The sequence below is a fragment of the Uranotaenia lowii genome, chromosome 1, assembly GCF_029784155.1.
Source record: "Uranotaenia lowii strain MFRU-FL chromosome 1, ASM2978415v1, whole genome shotgun sequence".
Classification (NCBI taxonomy): Eukaryota; Metazoa; Arthropoda; class Insecta; order Diptera; family Culicidae; genus Uranotaenia; species Uranotaenia lowii.
This window is the reverse complement of record NC_073691.1, coordinates 128,629,042-128,650,688: the sequence shown is the minus strand read 5'-3', so window position 1 is coordinate 128,650,688 and position 21,647 is coordinate 128,629,042. Positions and strand designations below refer to the sequence as shown.

Sequence of the window (21,647 nt, the reverse complement as noted above, 5' to 3'; positions counted from 1 at the left end):
AGAAGTTCCCAGCCAATTTGGTATCTCACCGTTCCGTGTGCCCGTTTCTAACCCTGTGCAACATCTCAGCAGTATGTTTGATAAACAAACGAAAAACGAAACCAAAAGTTGGAATTGAATTTAGAAAACTGTTTCAATGTGTGCATTGACTGGCTGGTGAGTGGTTTGGTTCAGATTTACCCAGTGTGTGTGTTTAAGCATGTTATTTATTTTTCTGGGTTCATTAATTATCCTATCATTGTCGTTGCTGCACTTGTAACAGTAAACATCACATTCTTTTTGAAAAGTCACGCAAAACCTTAGCAAGTAAGTTGTCCAGCAGTAAAAAATAGAGTTAAAGGTAAGCATTTCTTTTGACAGTGTTTTCCAAATCAAATAAAGAGTACAAGTGAACATTTTTCAATGATTGACTGTGAGCAAGGAATGTTGATTCATTGAATAGGACTGACCACTGCAGTAGATTAAGAAGATTCGTTCAGTGATTTAATCGGTGTTGGTGAGAGAATACAAGTAGTATAAATTATTGCTCAATCACGCATAGGCGAGTGAGTGGTTTACCAGTAGGTGGTGATCATCGAGGAAAACGTGCTCGGAAAAACTGAGCGAGTTTATGAGTGACCGATTAATCCGCTGATTTGGTCGGTGGTTGGTTCTCAGTCCCTTTCACGAAGCCTAGCCAGTCAGTGCTCACAACGCAGTAGCTTGGTGCACAACATACGTCGTTAAGCTTCCGGAACAGTACGTACATTTCATGTGGTGGAATGACGAATCAAACCAATCGACTCCAATAAACCCGAAGAGCATAACGAGAAAAAGCAACAAAAGCAGCAGCAGCAAAGCATAGGTGGAAAGAAAAATATTGGTCATTCGTACACACAGTGACAGAAAAATCTCCGCCGAATATAACTCGCGCCTGTCGTGTCCCCTCGTTTTTATTTAACTTTCCTGTATCTCTCACGCTTTTGTGATTGTGTGAATGTTGAGGCTCTGGTACTGCACTTGCGCAATAGTTGTCGCGTCTCATGCTCGCATATGTGATAAAATTTGAAGTGAAGTCTCGACAGGGAAATCGTTCAGAGAGTCTTTGTAGCACAGCAGAAGTGGCAGAAAGTAGATATTTGTGAATTCGTAGCTGACAGTGGAAGAATTCTGAATCCCCCCGTGCGTTGGCTGCTGTGAACATTTCCAACAGATGAAAAAAGTGTGATAAAACCAGTTTTGTGAAACGCTTAGGTAACGCTTTAGTTACGGGTAGATTGAAATTCGATAGTTACGGGTAAAGGTGAACCACAGTGCGTAAAGATCTTCGATGCTTTTCGAAAAGTTGTGCGAAAAAATTTGTGAAATCAATTTCTGCTCTGCACGGGAATTATCCCCACAGCTCCCAAAACGTCAAAAAGTGAGAGTCTCTGGCACGTCGTAGAATAGGCTGGTGACGCGCTTGAGCAAGAGCAGCACTAGTGAGTTTACCAGATCCTCCACCAGGGAGAGCGCGCACGCAGAAGATATACACAATCCAATACAAGCTCAGCCAGCTCGTGGTTCGCACAAATCGGTGTGTGGCTGTGCATGAGTGTGATTGCAGAGAGAGTGACCAGCTTGTTCAATCGTGTTCCGAGTTTGGCCTCTGGGCTCACAGATTGTGTTTCTAGACCAACAGCGCCAGTAGCCAATCGGTAGGAGGGAGAAAGTCCTAGTGTGTCTTGTGTGTGGACAGGAAAAATAAATCAAAACTCGTGGAAACAAATTCCAAACATACCGTAAAGAATTTTATCGCAATTTCCGATTCTCAACCGAACCACAGTCAATCCGTCAAAGTGTATTCCAACGCTGATAGTGTTATTAATATGGCCGCAGATGCCGCAATGGATACTACCTGCCCAAGTCCCGAATTAGGGGATTCCCGCAAACGACCCCTGGATGATGGGACCGACGACGGAACTTCCAAAAGGTCTCACTTCAGCACCAACGGTAAGTGTCACGAATCTCTGATTTTTTGAAGCGACATTCCTGTAACCCTAACCCATTCGCCATGCAGAGACCCATTCTACCCATCCGGGCCAACCTCTTTATTTTTCATCCTTCAGCCAATCATTCACCACTAGCCGAACTCTGAAACTCGCAAAAAAAAAACATCCAGAGCCTGTCTAAAATCAATCAATCAAATGGTCCTAATTGTTAACGCTTTCCCATCCCCCTGAAATCCCATTCATGTTACTCCACACCATCAACGCCTTCCCCCCTTAGTCTGCAACTCCATCTTCTCCCCAAGCCATTCTTATGAATACCCTCTACAACGGATGGTGTGTTATTGCTCTCGCAGTCAGTATTAATTTTTGGTTATCAGTCGCCCCATTCACACATACCCAGTCATAAAAAATGTTAAATAACACTATAACACACAACCGAACGTCCATAGAACCGTCACAATCGTGTTCATAAAATCACAGCCCGGTCGGCAAACGCGTGGACATGGCGCGGCAGCTCCACGTTGCGCCTCGTTCGGCGAAAGCTAACCGTTCATCCGTATAAGTCACACACCTTATCGCACCTTTGACACCACGTCGCCGGAGTTTACAATCGCCGTAGCCGATCATCGACCACCATATTCCATCCATCCACCCATCCGACAACAGTCAACATTTATAACGATGCACAACCACCACAGCCTGACGATTGGCCCCAGTGGATGTCGAGATGCAGTGGATCCAAACCCGGGGAACTTCACTGAAGGTTACAAACGGATGCTAATGGCAAAGGGCGCATTTTCACCGCCAGCTTTCCGGAACACGGCCTTCGAAGCGGCCACTCCGAAACTCATACGTACGCACTAATTTCTGTAGAATATTCCACCGAAAAGGCTAAAAACCCTCTCTAGGTCATACCCGACACCATAAAAATCAACTCTCATCCTCATACTGCACCACTGCCAAACAAATAGTGGGCCTAGCCGAAAACCATACAAATGTTGCATGACTTGCTGTAAATTCATTTGTCCTCATTCTGTCACTACAGGCGTTATAGTTGCTTTAATATTATTATTATTATTATTATTATTATTATTATTATTATTGGTAGGCATTTGTGGTGCTAGTATTGAATTGGGTATTACGTAAAGACCACACTGAGTGTGTTATCCTTATCTTGAGGAAAAACGGACGGTGTACTTGTAGGACGATACAAACAAACAATGATTGATGGATGAACTTCCCTGGCCAGGGCACAGGGTTTTGAACGATCTACCCTACATCGAAGGCATTGTTGATTGGTTCAAGGTGAATTTCGAACACAGAAGCAGCATCGCTGAAGTCGATATTTTACCAGTCCAAAATGGTTTTTAAATGTTTTGAAAATCAGTTATGTAGATTCCTTTTGAAGGGTCTGTGGAGCCATTTTTCTGATTATTGTTAAAAGGAGTTTGAATGGAAAAACTTCTAAAATTGAATAGAGGAAAGTTTTCCGCTTAATAAATGTGACGAATTTCCAGCGATGCCAATTGTTTTTAATTTCGAATGTCTGAAAAAAGACGCTGTGCTTCAAAGCTACAGTCAGACATCCTGAAGTTCGGTCAAAAATATATATTAAGTGCTTTGACATCACCTTTTTGCATTAAATGCTCACCAATCCGTGACTACTAGTTTCAATTATCAGCAAACAAAATTCTGGATTTTTTATCCATACTCAAATGATTCCTTGTGACTTAGATATACAGTGCAACCATGTATTTAACCATAAGCTATAAAATACTACATTTATATATTAAGACACGAATGGCGTGAAAGTGTTGAAGTGTCTATAGGAATTAATCTAAGAAAAAAACTACTTTTATAGAATCTTACAGAGAACCGAAATTCATTATGGTGTACTCATGTGAAAATATAACAAATGGCGTCAGAGGGAGACAGAGAGACGAAGAAGAGCAAAACAAAACTTTAGTACGCAATCTGGAGTCTGAAACTGTATTGACTTCGAATGAAAACACATCAGCCAACCAGAAGCTGACAAAAAATAAATAGTACTCGAGCGAGATAATTTGTTCGCAAAATAACGCAACATCTAATAGCAATAAAAGGCTGTGATGGTGAGTAGTCGGTTGCTGCTGCTGCTGCCGAAAGAGAGATGTAGTTATATACCGACCGACCGAATCCACAACGTTCAACTACAAAGTGGATGTGTAAAAATTACGCCACGAAACGCGCTCTACTGTGCTCCAATGCAGCAGGAGAATAGATACCTTCCTAGGCAAATACACGAATTGAAACTTTATGTGAGCCGAAGGCCACTCAACCGCATATACGGTATGATTTAGGGTTGCGTTGCGGCGGTGCCATTAGTTGTTAAATTTTACACTAACAGTAAGAGTCTGGCTGGAGCGGAGCTCCGCTATTGGAATTGTAACTTTACTCTCTAACGTTCGTGGAACTGAAACATGTTTAACTTACTTTTTGGAAGTTGCATGTAGAGAACGATGAAATAAAATCATCGAAGACTGAATAGTATAATCTGAAAGACTTAATACTCAAGTATGGAAGCAACAAAACAAACTTGGCGACGTTTGAATGGTTCATTCTATTCATTAAATGGTTGACTTTTTCACACATTTACCATTACTGAATATACAGATTCGGATCGAAGTTACCTTAGGAAAAATCTCATCTGGGATATTCGAATATCGAAACAAACATATTTCTCACGCACAGTATTGTATGGTTTTACGTTTCAGTCAATGGTTTAATCGGTTGATTCCGTTAGTGCAATATCAGTTATTCTTTAGCTTTGAGCTAGTACGTGTTTGATCGAATAACTTATCTGCTTAAGCTGAAGCTTGACAGCTGGATAGCAATCTTACTCAAACAGTAACGAAAACGGGGAGTTTTTTTTTTGAAAAAAAGTCGAACTCTACATTATTGTCATTTCAAAATTGAGATAAGCTACCCCAGCATTTCGGTTAAAAAACACTCACCTTGAATATGCTGTCAATCCGTAAATCGCTATTTCCGAACTCTGTCTGCGTTCAACGCGTGCTCTTTTTTTGTGTCAGCCTGTTATCTCTCGATGACACATCCGAAAACCTAAGGTTTACAAATAGAGGGGGAGGCTACGTTAAGTAGCGCAGTGCTCTCGAATAAGTTTTCCCAATACTGTTATTCTTTAAATAGTACTCACCCGAATCATGCGGGTAATTTGGCGATACGCAAAGAGGGAGATAAACAACAACTACATAGCTCGTGTCTGACTGGACACATTAAAAATTCGTTGTTTATCGTCGCCGGAAAAATGTTGTATTTGTTTATTCTTGCCTACTTACTTATTTATATGGTTCTACTCTACTGCGTGAAATGGCAATAATCCCACTCCTGGGAACATTTCTGTCGAAATGGCTGATGAATGAATTCATTAGACCAGACAGAACGAGTGACGGCACCGATGATCAAAACAAACTATGTCATCGTACCGCATCGCTTTAGTCGGATATCTAGTGGGATTAATGTTTCGCGCTTCTCAGCGAGAGAGAAAGTGAATGGAGATTGGTCATCCTCAGCAACTTTTGGGGCACGAAATGAATACTATCGTTATGTCTGGTTCGATGTCAATAATTTTGACTGGCGGTAGTGGCATTACAAAATTCTATTGACTTAGTGGGACATTTTGCTTGTCACTTTACCTTTTTATCATGGGAATGTAACAATGTTTGAAAGTATTTCTTCAACAACTGTTTAACATCCTATTTAAAAAACGCATTTTTATTCATTTTTCTTAAAAAAAAAATTATTACTCTCTCATTTACTTACTTTTTTGTGAATCACCTGTAATAACCTAACAAAATCAACCATGTTTATTTTATCAATGTATATTTTTCAAATATCAGTGCCTTACATTCTTCCATGTGCATTTTTTTAACTGTTTAGAATTTTTTTTTTAATTTGATGAGAAATTATAAGATTTTTCAGGGTTTTAGCATAGTTTTGAAGTCGATGGCATTTCTGGAGCAATCTTTTGAGTTAGTGATAGCAAAAGTTAAAATCAAAACTGTATCAAAGACATACACTGATCGACATAAGTATTCGACACATTTTTTTCTATTTAAATACCCTTTGTTTTACATTCAGGTCTTCGACACTTTGACTGTTCTGTTGAAATTTGCGTTGTTTAAATATATTCTCTCTTTTCTATAGAAGAAGAGCTGAGTATAGGAAATGTCATGCCCGTATATAGAGAACATTTCCTATTCTCCTAAAAAATATGCAAAGGTCTACAAAATATTTTGAGTTACTGTAAATTGAAATAAATGCGATTAGTTAGCATATGTCGCATACTTTTGTCCATAAGTGTACACCACGCCGTCTTACCTGACTTTGATTTTACAGACTGAATGAACCGATGATCGAATTTCAAATAAACCTTGAAGAAGGTACAAAAACCAATTATTGAACTTGAAATTGATTCCTTCCTTCAAAAACATACCTCTGACGTAACAAAGCTCTTAAAATAGTAAGCTCTGCATTGTGGAGTCAAAATTTGTATGGTTATTGTCGTCACCCATAATAAATATTTCGTAGAAACTTTACACTAATACAAACTTTTGAAATTTTCAAGAACGTTAACTCAATTACACCCGCGACTTTCCCTTCCAAATTTATCCAACAGAATGACGGTTTTTTCTCGCTTCACATTTGTATTCGTTACATCTCTTTTTGTAAGCCGATCTGCACGCTAACGTAAATGTACTCTTTTTTCTGAGAAAATTAAATCCCTAAATGTTACTATATTTTCGTTTTAAACAAATTTCAAATATATCTTAACAACTCATTTGCTAAATGTTATTTTTTAAACTTTTTAACTATTTATTATAAACATTCAAGCTTAACTATAGCGCTCAATTTTTGTCTCTTGTATTTTGTCATTAGATTAACCTTATTTCCTACAGTTATTTTCTATCATAATTTTTCATTTTCAAAATTTCTATAAGAATTTGTAAATCACGTTCTTTTTAATCTACTTAGTGCCATTATGTTTTTGAAGAAATTTTCAAATTAGTTTATGAGAATTTGTTCTAAGAATGACACCATTGAACAGTTCCGAATGGAGTAAGAGTTCCTTACACTGTATGTGGCCCTTGTTTTGCTATACCGTGTGATTTAGATTGTTCGTGTCGTTATTTTCCACTTATCGCATAAAAAAAGTTTGTTTATGTAATGAAACATGTGAACTTTAATTGAAACACACAAATTTGATCTCTATTTCGTAGGAAGTTTTTAAATAACTGATCGTTTGAAAGTCTATTCAAATTAATCCATCATTCTTAGTATTTTTTGTTAATAAAAAATCCAGACAAAATGTTTTATGTTGAATTTGGGATTCGATTCACCTTTCACATTTTGAACGGTAGTCAAGAGTATATCTTAAAAATGTTATGACCAGATTAAGAACAGTTTATAACAAATGAATTTAGTAGCTGACCACCATTTTCCCCCACACCAGAAGGCTCAATTGACCCCCTTGGTAACGGACGCTTTGTTCTCAGCATGTCTGACAGCAAAATGTATTAAAAAACTAAACGCGAGCATAATTTTACTCATGCTCACTAGTATTGCTTAGACCACAATAATATATCATTTAGTGCGAGAAAATATGACGATACAATTATCTACTAATAATTCTTCACTCGCTGAGTGTTGCACCGTCGTCATGGCCAGAGATGCCAATGTGCCTGATTTTTCAGGATTTGCCAGATTTTTCAAGGCTCAGCCTGACAACCTGATGAGCCATTGAATTTCCCTAATATTTTAAAATATTGCTGATTTTGCCTAATTTTTACGAATGTGATTAAAAACGAGCAGTAAGGAACTGGATTAGGTACAATTCCTAAGTGAAAAGTGAAAATGAGGCTGAATCAAAACAATCGAAAGAGTCCCTTTAATTCTTATTTAAAAAAGGGATTTAAAGGGAATCTTACGATTATTTTAATTCTGTAAAATTATTCAAGCAGGTAGGCTCATAACACATAAGAGAGTGAAAATGAGGAGCGATGACCGAATAAAGGTCACTTTGAGCGAAATTTCCGTTTAGTCTAGGCTTGCCAGATACTTTCAGAAAAAAGAGGACATTTCTCAAAAAAAAAGCGGGACACAGCCGAAAAAAGCGGGACATTTGAGAAATACCTTCAAAAAACCTTAATTTTAATACCAAACTTATTCGTAAACCATCAACCAAAGTTGTTTTAAAAGAGCCTACTAAGCTTTTGCTACGCGGATGGATTTTGCTCAGTTTTTCTTGGATGACTTCTATTTTCACGTTTTTTTGCCATAATCAAGTTTATTTTCCAAGGTTCTCGCGAACTTACACGTTATTTAGGAGAAGTTATTTCTTACATGTAATTGGCGGATTGGATATCGCGTTTAAAACCTTTGTGTACAAAACTTCAAATTTGATTAAAAAAAATTGAAAACTCAAGAAAACTTCCATCATAGTATCCATTGGACAATTTAGTCTAAAAAGGTGGTGTATGAAATAAGAACATTTAACACATTCGTCGCCATAGCACCCATATTCGTGTGACGAGTGTTTTTCTTGGGAGGCCCCGTCACATCAAAAACATGTGACGCTCTGTGAAAGTTATTTACATTGCATTTGTTGAACATGCTCTAAAAACGCTTAACTGAATCAGAATCTCACAGTCATGCAAAATAAGAACATAAGAGTTGTTTAGTATTGTCTCGAGAAAACTTTTGAATATGCTGCTTATTTTGAGGAAAAAGACGTATCTATTTTCTGTGTTGAACCAATGGATTTAAATTGAGGCAAAAGTTAAATTTTTACAAGTGTAAGTCAGTGAACTTAAAATTTTCCAAGAAAAAAAAGCGGGACATTTTGAGGATAAAGCGGGAATGCGGGACATGTCCCGCTTTTGCGGGACGGATGGCAACCCTAGTTTAGTCTGATTTTTATTTCACCAGTTCCCTGATTTCTGGAAAAAAAAAAATGTTGGCAACCCTGGTCATGGCCAAAAACGAACATAAATCGAGTTTTTCCCTCACCTGGTGTGCGTGAATTTTTTTTTTTTTTTAATTGTGTTTATTTGAAACGGCTCATACCGAAGGTTTTAAAGAGCCAAACCCTTGTTTTTGTGTTTACAATTCATACATTGTATAGATGAGGAAAAAAGAATAAAGAAAAAGGGGAAACGTAATTAAACACGAAGATCAATAGATTTAAAGAAAAGGTATAATTCGAACATGTAATCTGTGGTGGGCCGCTACAAAAAAAAAAAAAAAAATCTAGGTCCACCGCAGCCAACACATCCCTCACTGGAACGTTAGGTGGTTTTCCTCGGGCCCGAAATCTATTAAGTTTGCTCTGGCGATAAGGTGGTCCTCACAAGACCAAACAAGATGCTCGACATCATGGTAACCCTGGCCACAACCACACAAATTGCTGCTAGCGAGATTAACACGAAAGAGTAACGCGTTCAAGGAACAATGATTGGACATGAGACGGGAAAATGTTTTTATAAAATCCCGACTCAGGTCCAATCTATTGAACCAGGGTTTAAGGCTTACCTTTGGGATAATCGAGTGAAGCCATCGACCCAACTCATCTTCGTTCCATTTGCGCTGCCAGATGACAATAGCGTTTCTCCGGTCCAAAAAGTAGAATTCGTTGTAGGCGCTGTGTGCGTGAAATCGATAATGCCAACTTTAAACACCAAGCTGTGAGCAGGGTTGCCAATGTGCCTGATTTGTCAGGATTTGCCTTTTTTGTCTAATAAGATACGAAGTTACGGTTCGATAAAGATGTTCAGCAGAAAATTTCCTTTGGATATTAATTCCTTTGGATATAAATTGGCACAAAAACTATTCGCAGGCTTGGTTCCACAGAAGAGACAGAATTGATGTAGATTTTTCAGTACAAAACATGCAATTTTCCCATACAAACTTCATGTAAACGTTACTTAAAAATTCTGAAATGAAATCACGGATGAGTTTGGAACTAAAACGAAACTTTTAAGACCCCACGGTTTGAGAAAATCGAAAATGACCTCAAATCGACTCAGTCTATTAATGAATAACGTTTTTTAAAGGGGGCCTTTTTTAGGTTCAGGTTCATCAATCCATTTGTTGTCACAGATTCTATCGTATGAGAATTGGTATTCTAACTTCTTTTTATACTTTTTTATCATTTTTTTGGAGCCATGATGAGATTGTTACTCACAACAAATAGGGTATATAATTGAATATTTTTCTCAATAGGGAAAATGTTTGGAAAATTCACTTGAAGTTTAGTAAACCGTGAAGCTGAATCGATAGATACCTATAAAAAGTGTTCTAAAGCCCATAATTTATTATATCATTTTGATCGATAACTAAACATTTTTGTAAGAAAGGCAAAACAAAATCACCAGTTTGGTTTTTTATTGAAGCCTAGTTTATCCTGTTTTTTTTTATATTCAAGGTTGTCCGAATTTTGGAAAAAAGTGTTAGCAACCCTGGCTGTGACAGACAATCCATCACCAGCTAATATAATAGCGCCAGCACTAAATTTTACTTCGGAAGTCAGGACTTCCGACTTCCGAAAGACTTCCGACCAAGAAAATTGAAGTACTATATTGTCAGAAGTCTGTGTTTTCTTGCCAGTCCACCAACGACGTTTCTAAAAATTTTATTTAAATTCACAATATTTGTTTTCGCTTCCATACAATTTGATTGCATCGGGAAGCACAACCTGTTCACGATAGTATTGGTGAGGGCACAAGTTACACTGAATGTTTTCAGGTAGCGTGTTTTTTTTTCACCAAGTGGCAAACCAGTTGCAACCTCGTTGCGCACTAACTGCTGTCATCGTGCTCATTTATTGCTCTAGTGGCAAACTAGTTTCGCACGAAAAACGGACGGAGTCGCCCTGAGAAGATAGTCAGTTTCGTAGAAAGCTCACCAATACTGTTATCAATTTGTCAAAACAACGAACAGCTGTTTGTGGCTGAAAGCAAAATACCGCGATTTTGAATCTCTCAGCCAAGCAAAATCCTACTATCTGCTGGCAAGTGCAATCTGAACACGAAAAAAGACAATCCGGATGTAAAGAATCGAGTGAAGAAAATCCAGAAGGGAAAACAAAATGACAGCTGCATGTAAACATTGCGCTCGTTTTCACGCACACCAACGTATGGAATAAACCGAAAAACGAAAATCGTTTTTTTATAAATTCAAACGAAATCAGAAGCAAACTGAGAATCGGAAAAAGCACGCTAAGAGATTACCACCGTCCGCGCTCAGTTCACTACCGATGTAAAACTCAGTGCATAAACGAACACAAGACAGCAAAAGATGCACTACACTGGTAGTGCAAAATTGAACCAAAACGAATACGGTATAAGAGCAAGTTCACTGGTGTTGGGAAAAAGTGGTAGAAATTTTGACATTTTGAAAATTTTACCATGTAAAAATGTTTTCAAGATCTTGGGGCGTTGTATTTTTTTTGCAACACTGTTTCTATTTAAGCCTTATGTGATAGAAATATTGCTATTTTTGCACCACAGCATGCGAAAATACAACACGTGTTGTAAAAAAACTAGAAGGCCACATATCTTGAAAATGGTTTTGCATGGCAAAATTTTCAAAATGTGCCGTAAGCGTCAAAACTTCTTCCACCTTTTCTCAACACCAGTGAACTTGCTCTAATTAGTTAATGTGTTCCCAGTCCCAGTTCCTTGTTCCCAGTCTAATTAATTAATGTGTTCAGAGTTTCGTTATTTTACCAAAATTCGATGCAATTTTCAACATTCATGACGATGACTTTTCAATCTCTTGATCTATATGACCAATAAATTTATTTTCGACCTACATATTTGATGATGCTTTGAAAACCTTGATAAGCGTGGTTGCAAAATTTTTTGTCATTAGAAAAAATACAGATAAAATTTTACCAAAAAGCTCATTAAAAGTTAATTTGTGGTAAAAAAGATTCGCTAAGTGACCCATAACTGTGCAGAGACTATACTGTAAATTTCATACCAAGGCAAAAGGATTCAAAGATTCTTCAAACATACAACAATGTTCAACATTCCACCCACGACTTTCGACTGAGTTTAAAGTTTGAAACATTTTAGTCAGTCGTTCGATTGTTTCAACTTGAGTTGGCACGACTGAGTGTAGGTCTCTTTTATTTGTCCTAACTTGGCCGATTCTAACTTCACAGCTGGCTTGGCTAGGCGTAACGCTCAGCCGCCCAGTTTCTACATCATTGGCTCCACAACTTTCAAGACCTCGTCCACTCTCTTGTGATCCTACTACCTAATTCCTCTCTTGCCCGCTTGTTCTGGGTTCCGTTCGACCTTTTGGCCAGGCGCGTGCCACACGTTCCGCAGTCCCTAGGCCTAGCTACTAACTTTTAATGTTTGCTCTGGAGTGCAGTAGGTCTTTTTTCCCTTCTGCCTGTTTGACAGGTCCGACAATTGCGATGGATTTTTTTTCATTTCTTCCCTTGCTTTTGATTCAGCTGTAGTAGGCTATAGTTGCATAGAACGTGTCGCGAATTCGGCTGTGGGCCAGTTTCAGCTGTTTTTCCGACAGGAGGTTAGTTAAAGTTCTACTACGGAGTCATCGCTAGCACTTGGAAGGTCGTAGAAATTTTTCTTACCAAGCGAACAAGGCAGTGATATTTGGCTACACATAAATTATACTTACCTCCTGTGTACGGAAACGCTTTATTCGGTTCTGCTTTGCTTGTTTGTTGAGGTATTTAGTTTTTATGTTTGCTCCTTGGAAAGTGCAGAATATAACTGTGGTAGAGCCGCTTGAAGTTTCCTATCCCTTCTGGCTGGTCCTTCCGCCATCCAAGTTGCCAGCCCGTGGTTACAAGGTCGCTTTTAATGCGCAGCTGTCGATCGGTGGGCCTTGCAGTTCGTGAATTTTCGGGCCAAGGAACAGCAGCATTTTAGCTGTTTTGCCTACGTCGAAATCCGAGCTGCAATAAATAACATGCAAGAAACGGAAAGTTTAAAGTAAGGAAATGTAATAGAAAAATGGTTACTGTTACTGCAGCATGTTGTAACAATCAACATTAAAAAAAAATCAACATAAAAATAAATAAATTTATCAAGTCACATTGTCTTCTTCTATTTCTACTTTCCAAGGATACACCCAAAATAATTTTCACTTAAAAAATAAGTGACATCTGTAGTAAATTCTCGCCATACGTAATTTCATTTGAATTTTAAGTGATGGGTCAAGTGAATTCACTTAAGTGACCGGTCAAGTGAATTACACTATGACATTCGAGTGAAATTTATCTGAATTTCTAAGTAAGTTTCTAGTTAATTATCTCTCGCGTTTTTAAATAAAAAAACATTTATAGAACAGCACTTCGATTTCAAATACTTACATAACGCTTTCGCCATAAATTTATTGGTTGGAAAATTCCATCGTAATCCCAAGGCAGATCGGTTACTGCGGATAGTGCGACTTCTAAATCTTCCCTGCTGCAAACCAGAAAATCTGTCCAGTTCAACCCACAAGCTGAAACATGATAACACCTTTAAATAACTTTTTCTCACATCACGTTTAACACAAACTACCGCCAAAATCGCCTATTAAAGAATTGGGAAAATCCAAATCCAGCACAAGCTTTAAACGCTGCTCTTTAGAATTTGTCATTTTGAACTCTGAAAATAAACACAATTACAACCCGACATTCACTTGAAATTCAAGTGATGGGGAAGTGAATTTTTTCTCACTTCAAATTCAAGTGACGACTGAAGTGAATGTGGATGAATTCACTTGAAATTTAAGTGACTGCCAAGTGAAATGTATATGTCGCACTTGAAAGGAAGAAAATCACTGAATCCTTGTTTTTAAGTGAAAAATCATGTATATTTTAAGAATGAATTTGGGTTCAGTGTATTTTATGCACGAATCAGAACTGCTTTATCGGCTAGATCCTGTTATAGTTCAGATACAGAGACTTTTGACTATATGACCGGCGTATCCGTTTATATGTACACCGTAGAGTTTACAATCTTTTATACTCCGTAGAGATATCTTTTATTCGCCGTAGAATTAACAACTTTTCGGTTCATTGCTATACTTCGTAGCATTTCCGTTTTCATTTTTTTAAATTCAGTTTTACGTCTGAAGACTTAAAAAATTTCCTTAACCTAGATTTTAGGGTGGCGGGATTCGATCTCTGGGTGTCTGGCTTTTAAGCCAAACACGTTATCATTAGACTAAACGACCACCCCGAAATCGAATTTTTAACACAATCTTCTTCTTCTTTTGTTGACATTAGTAAAAACTAAAGTTATTTGTCACATAATTTTATTATTTAACACTGGTCACTAGATGCCTGCAGCGCATACTACATTGAAAATTTTATCAAACCTTTTTTTTATATATGTCTTTATTTGTACCAATTCATCATTACATTTATATTACATTATTACATGAAATTTGGTGTTCAGAGCCCTATATTTATCTAGATACTAAAAAGTTATTCATTAGACTTAAATTTGCTGAGCGCAATCAAGTATTTTAATGTAGTAGAACATCCTGTAGTGTCAAAAATATTTTGAACTTAAACTTCAACTAAAATCTATCCTTAAATTAAACTAATCATAAAGAAAACGAATCTCTGCGATGGACGACTGCATCGATTTGCATCTGAAGTTTGATTTTGTTGGCCATCTCTTCGATAGATTCAATGCCCGCAATCCGATGAAGATCTTCGGTGCTGTGCTAAGGTGGAAACCGCAATATCATTTTCAGAACCTTGTTCTGAATTATTCTTGATGGTTTTCTTCCTCGTCGCGCAGCAGCTAGACAAAATCGGAACTGCATATATTGCATACATTTTATTTCTCAGGCACATTATTACATTTTGATTAAACATCCTCAATGTGATTTTTAAAAGTATAAGATTCCGATCAAGTGTGAGTCCAAAGTATTTCCGGGAAGCAAATAGAGCAGATCTGAGAATGATAACTGGTTTATCTTTTGTTTAACACGTTCGTCGCCACGGCACTCTTATTCGGGTGACGGATGTATTTCCAGGGGGGGGGGGGGGGGCTGTCACATCAAAAAGCGTGTGACGCTCTCTTACTTGAGTTTACCGCTCAGCTTCGCCACACGTTTCAAATATGGGAGTTCTCCCTCTTTGCTTTCTCTCTCTGAAAATTTCTTTGGGTCCGGCTAGTAAAACTACCAAAATGAGCGAGGCGACGAACGTGTTAACAGTTAGCGATAAATATGAGAACGCGATGACTTTTTATCCGTTTCCAATGACGATCAAGATAACTCGTCCAAAATTATTTTCTCTCAGTCAGTTCTGAGAATATTCTCCGCCAAAACTGAAATCGATCAAGAGAACAAACGCACAGATAGTGCTTTTTTAGCTATTTACGTCTATTCTGACTCTCCGAGAAATAAGAAATTTGTGAGAAATTGTCTCTTGTCTGGGAGTGAGAACTTATCCTTGACGATACAAAAGACGATAAATTTGAATCGGAATGCACAACTTATCGAGAGCAAAATTGAAGTTTATAAGCGCTAGTATAGTGTTCTTGTTGATGAAAATCTCTCTCACGGGTGTTTAGATCGGCAAATTCTATCGGAGGATAACGATTTTCGGATTCCCTGAGTACTTCACGTGATCAGACCATTCTAATGGAAATCCATTAAAAGTTATGGAATGATTTTCATTAGGTTTAAAAAATTGAGCTCTCGGCTTATGGGGAAACAAAATAAGTTGAGTTAAAGAAGCGTTACGAAAAAAATTTCCACATTCCACAAGTACTTCAAAAAGGAATTTAAATTTTGTTGCAATCTACTGCGTACCACCCGTACATTTCGACCTTTGGCTGAGAGCAAAGTGTCGCCAGCTAATAATCTTCTGCCTTTTCCTCCTAATACATCAGGAAGATCAGAAGTAAAAATGTTGAATAAAATTGGCCCAAGTATACTGCCCTGAGGGACATCAGCTCTAATGGGTGTCCTTTCAGAGCATGAATTTTGATAGCTTACTTGCAAAGTTCGTCTTTCAACTACTCCTAGTAGGTGCAAAAATCCACTTTGTGATTTTACTTGAAAAAAAAAACAAATAAATAATAACTTATCATCAATCTGACCATATTAGATCCCGATGATCAATTGGAAACACTTTGACATAAGGACTGTATTAAAAAAAATGCAGCACTTTCATTTGTGAATAACTTTTGGACGGATGAATGAAAATTGATGAAATTTCAGTGATATTACCTAGTTATATAATGTCTACATGTGCAAAATTTTGTGACGTCTAATGAATAAATTTTTTGACCAAAATTTCGGGCAAAATCGAGAAAATTCTTGGAAAGTCTCATTGAGAGACCCCAAAGCTACTGGAAATCAACTATGCGACCATAATTCATGTGGTAAATCGTTCTAGAAGTCCTAGAGGATCTTACAGTGATGGTGAAATGGTGCGCAAAGTGATAAACTCTTTAGAAGGGGGGGAAATTTTGAAAAATTTCGTAAGGGAAATCGATAGAACTTTCTAGCGGGCACCTAGCGGATCTCCTGTCAGAAATTTTTCATTGACAAGCTCCACCTGAATTTTCAAGAGAAGAACGAGCAGAATTTTTTTTAAGTGTATCTAGTACTATTTTTTTGCTGACGATCTGTGGAAGATTCAAATCGATAAGTGGTATTTAACGATTGGCACAATTAATGGCCAAATACACAAAAAAATGTCTACAAAATCGACCATTGTTGTGAACACAACAAAATCTAACAACGCCTTATAAATTATGCCATACTTTGATTGTACTTTTTTTGTCGGTCACTGCAAAAAAAACGGCTGTATCCATTGCAACATCTGCCAATCTTGGGATGAAAAGATCAGAGCAGCACCAAATTTGGAGGTAGATACGGCAGTGAGAGAGAGAGAGAGTGGATTGAATTTACTGCTTTTCGCTTCAATAGTTTTCGAGGCTGCTGTAACTGTCGCTGCAGTGGAGATTTTAAGTTTCCCCTTCTACTTGCACAGCACTCATCCTCGACTGCCAAATTTTTGCAATTAATCCTTTCGAAACTATCCACGTGACAATCGGGAACAATCGCAACTTTGTTTATGCCGAAGAAGTTTACACTTTGAAATGGATTGTGCAATTGAAGCCGCAACGATTGCCATCTAAGTAGAAGGGACATTTCTATCCAAATTGGGGTACTAAGTTGTGGAACTGAATTCTGATCTGGAATACTGTGTGCTGATTATAATTTCTCTATAGGTTTTTTAGGTTTTAGAACTTATAGTTGCTTAAGAACTTTCAGGATTTTCAATGTGATGTTACGACATTTTTTTTTATGATTTTCACACCACCACTGCTTCAAGAAATAAGAAAAATTTATGTTTCCATTAACTTTCGACGGAGGTGTCCTTTCAATGCATAATTCATGACCGGTTGAGATTCATCCGCCTTGGGGTTGAACTAAAAGTGAGACATTGTCCTAACAACCGCTCTAACTGTTGTGGCACACTAACCTTGTCCCGGTGTGGCCAGTTTGCTCCTAAAAAAACATGCACACCTACATAACTCGCCGGGCAGCAAGCAGAAGGTACCCGCGTGTCCCCCCAAAGTTCCATTTCCTCCCTCAAGGGTCACAAATAATCGCACACACAAGTACACAGACCAGAAGTACCTATTGGCCCTGGCCAGTGGTCGTCCATATTTCATCGAATCCATTACGAAGGTTTAACTAAAGTGCCGCTTCTTTCTCTCGAGAGACACACAAACTGACTGCCTGACACACTAACAATTCTCCCTAGGGTCCAATCGCGTGTTTAGCAGCGATTTAGGCGTAAAAAATGCGGTCTTGTCAAGTGGCGATGTACACGGTTATTTGCTGGCGGCTGGTGGTATTCGACTACCGGTCAATAGATGGCGCCTCGTCAGGAACTCCTTACCTGCTTTGTTGAGGCCTGTCGAAGTTTTCGAGACCTCATCGTTCACGCCGTAGCACCGTTGAGATCGGACCTGGTCATTATCGTTGTTGGTAACAACATATCACTATAAAAATTCTTTTCGACAATAGATAGAATCAACGATTGTCGATGAGACGTTATCGTTTCGGTATGTTTGACCAAAATCGGTCTGATGTTCAGATCGATATGTCGATCTTATCGTCCGATAATCGGATCGATATCAATTGAATTTCGGAACGGTGGACGCTATTTTCGCATCAATCAGACTAGGGTATTTTTTAAAGGTTTAAATGAATGCGCAATTCGATTCGTATGGCAGATTTTCTACAATAGGTGACGCAATGACGTTTAGTAATTTCGGCCTCTATATTCTTTCTGCTGGTGGCACAATAATTCTCGTTCCGGATCCGATATCCTTAAATAAAGCATTCCATAGTCCAGCAGAACCACCATCCACCAGGTGGACACATGTCCCCATAAACAAACAAAAAAAAAGTTCGACGAAGATCTAGGCTACGAGAACGTGTTAAGCTTTAGAGGAAAAAAGTGACCTCTCTGTCCATTCGCTTCATAATTTATTCATTTTCGATTTATCCAGTTTTCCGGCCACTCTCTCGTCGGACTTCCCTTATTTTTCTTGGAAGCAATTCACGCTAGCTTTTATTTCTGTTGCTTCTTCCGATTTTCATTCTCCACGCTGGATCGGAAATATTTTCGGAAGTGGCTTTTTTTTATTCGGCAGAAAGTGCCTTGCCTCTTTTTTTTCCTTCTTTACGGTGGAATTTGAACCGGGAAGAACGACTGCAAAGGAAATATATGGTGCTCCTGATTTACTGAGTACGGTGTATGTTAAAACTGAGTCGACTTAGGGTCATTTTTGAATTTCTTATAACCCTGGAATCTAAAAAAAGTCATGATTTTTTGGAGAATTTTTCAGAAACGTTTACATGAGTGAATTTTTACTTTTAGGTTTGCATAGGGAAATTGAATATTTTGTTCTGATAAATCATCATCATTTTTGTATGTTATGTGCTACAGAGCAGATTTTTGTGCCAATTTATAAATTCTCCAAAGTAAATTTTCCGCTAAACAACTTTATGAAAGACCGTAACTTAATATCGTATTAGGCAAAAAAGTTATAGGCTTTTGAATAAGGGTATGCTTTTGGCATTAAAAAATAATCAATTCAACTGGCATCACTGTTTGAACCTAGCAAACCATCGACTGGTTGAAAAGAAGTTATGCAATCAAGCTTTACAGTAAAAGTGCGGCAGACTGAGTTTCTCGCCGCTTTGGCAGCACTGAAAAAGCTTCTGTAATCTTTCAACACTGCCAATAACGTAAACATTCGCATGATGACGCATGTCGCAGATTGTGAAGTTGATTTTCGTCCTGTGAATATTATTTAATTTGTTCTCCGTTGTGTTAATTGTTAAAATAAAAATGAATTGCTTGTTTCCGTTTTGCTCCAACGAATTTTCTCTGCATTCTTCATTAATTTCAATTAAAAAATTGAAAGTCACAGTCACACAGATTACATTACCTTGAAACAAGTTGAGCACCACTGACTCTCAGTGTGTGCTTCACGGCTAACTAAATCCCAAAACACAAACACTCAAAACCCAAAACTTGTAGCAATTATAATATTTCACTTATACGACATATTAAAAACTTAAGCTAGCTTACATTATCTACTCACGGGCCCGTTTTCCTACTCTAACATCAAACGCACAACAATCATATCACAGCTGCTTGGACGGCACAGGTGTATCACAGCATAATTTTCAGTATTGCAGTCGTATCCGGTGAACTGGCAACCCTGCCAGGCTTCACTGCTTCGACGGGCATACCGCAGCTGCCCGGAGCACTTCCGGCTCGATCCGGCTGGCTCTACTCATGTCCGCAGCTTACTTTCGCAAAAACGGGACTCGCAAAACCAAGATTGCGAAAATCGAGTCCCGAAAAGCGATTGGCTCAGCTCCCATAAAACGACCTGCCGATTGTCAATTTTAGCTTCACATAAACTCCTTTTCAGCACAGTAATTTGGCTACTCACCCGCTAGGAGTCGCTTTCTTCCGGCACCTTCAATTCCCAACGTCGGATGGGTGAATCCCAGGGCAGCAGTTCAGTGTGTGCTCCTACTACCTGGTTTGCGCTGCTTCAAATATTCTTTCGCGCTCTACTTCCTTCTCTCAGCACAACGCTAACATCAACCGTTGCTTCCGCACAGGTTGAATCTTGTCGATGCTGCGACGTGTTACCCACAATCAGTTGTCTGGGAGCTGGAGGAATCTAAATTGGTTCATCTGATCCGATAAAAGTGGTCGTGCTGTCTCACCTTTTCACTGAGCAAATCCAGGATATCGTCCTTGATCGATGGCTTCGGTTCCGGTACACCAATGATTACAGGCACTTTTTATTCACCGCGGTGGCGAATCTAACCGCTTAACCGTTTTCTTGTTCTGGTTGTTTGCTGATGATTGTTGTTGATCGTTGCTCTTTGTTTATGTTGTTTTCTCCACGTGCGCGTTTGACGTCTACACTCTTATTTGTATACACTCATTCTTTGGTATGTTTTTCACTCACATGGTAGGACTACACGCTCAAAATAAAATAGCTACACAAACTTAATTATAATGCTACAACCTCCCACGAATTTGAAATGGTAAAAATGGTTATGCTCGATTGGAATGAATTTTGACAGTTCGATTGGAACTCCGCGGTGACAGTCTGCCGCACTTTTATTTTAGGGCTTTATTATGCAATACCTCGCTAGGCACCATCATGATTTTGGTTGTAAGAAGAAAATGTTAAGAAGCACAATTTAAAATTTATTACGTTATTTAAAACTTCTCCAAAAAAAACATGAATGAGTTTTAAACCAAAGCGAAGCTTTTTATATCCCAGAGTTTAAGAAATTTAAAAATGACCCCAAATCGACTCAGTCTAATGAAGTTTTGCATTCATTAGCCTCTCAAAGTTTCGGTCACAGTGCAGTGGCCAAACTTGAACGAAAACTTCCTCCTGGGCAGAAGCCGTGAGGTTCTTGGGTCTGAGTGATGGCCTTCCTTTGACCTTTTGGTGAGTGAATTCGGAAACGTTTAGACGCCAGAAGGCTGGATTTTGACTTTTCTCGCGTGAGCTTTCATTACGTCGTATGAAACCAAATGTAAATAAGTAGTTTTATAAAGTATTTCCTGAGACAGATTATGGTAGGGTAACTTTTTGTTTTTGTTTTGGATAATGTAAACACCAACTGGTCACCATTTTGATCTTTGATGATAAGAACTATTCAATGCTTTTTTTCAAAAACTTTCTTAATTAAAATCATTACCATATAACTTCATGTCTTAACTTGTTATGAATTTACAATTAATTAAATAAAAAAAATATATTCTCCACAGCAAGGCGCGCTTGCAAAACCACTACAATTGCATTGCTAATTTCATTTCGTTACTATCTTTGCATCGAACATGCGTAATGTTGTTATGTTTACCCTACCACGATATGCCGAAAAATGTAAACATGAGAAATCAGCTGTTCGTTTGATGAGTGGGGAAATGCCTTATGACAAAAAATTACAAAAACTGGTAGAAACATGTCACAACAATTTTCCATTTCGAATATTTGTAGTCTGGACAACATATTCTAATAGTCGTGCATGTTAATGTCCTACACTCAGAAAAGAACTTTG

The 21,647-nt window shown here is 38.2% G+C and overlaps 1 protein-coding gene across 7 annotated transcripts in view; it reads left to right on the top strand.

The window, feature by feature from the left end:
* Nucleotides 1–234: 234 nt before the first annotated feature.
* The window catches only part of LOC129739973 (RNA-binding protein Pasilla), a 191,614-nt gene continuing 170,201 nt past the window's right edge, over nucleotides 235–21,647 (top strand). For 3 of the 7 annotated variants that reach the window (XR_008736050.1, XR_008736048.1, XR_008736049.1), the window contains exon 1: nucleotides 235–1,971. Coding sequence is in view for 2 of the 7 variants with exons in the window: in XM_055731550.1 (XP_055587525.1) it covers nucleotides 1,848–1,971 (124 nt within the window). In the remaining 5 variants the exon portion in view is untranslated. The remainder of the gene's footprint in view (nucleotides 1,972–21,647) is intronic. The other 4 variants (XM_055731550.1, XM_055731549.1, XM_055731543.1 and 1 more) reach the window with 3 other exon arrangements.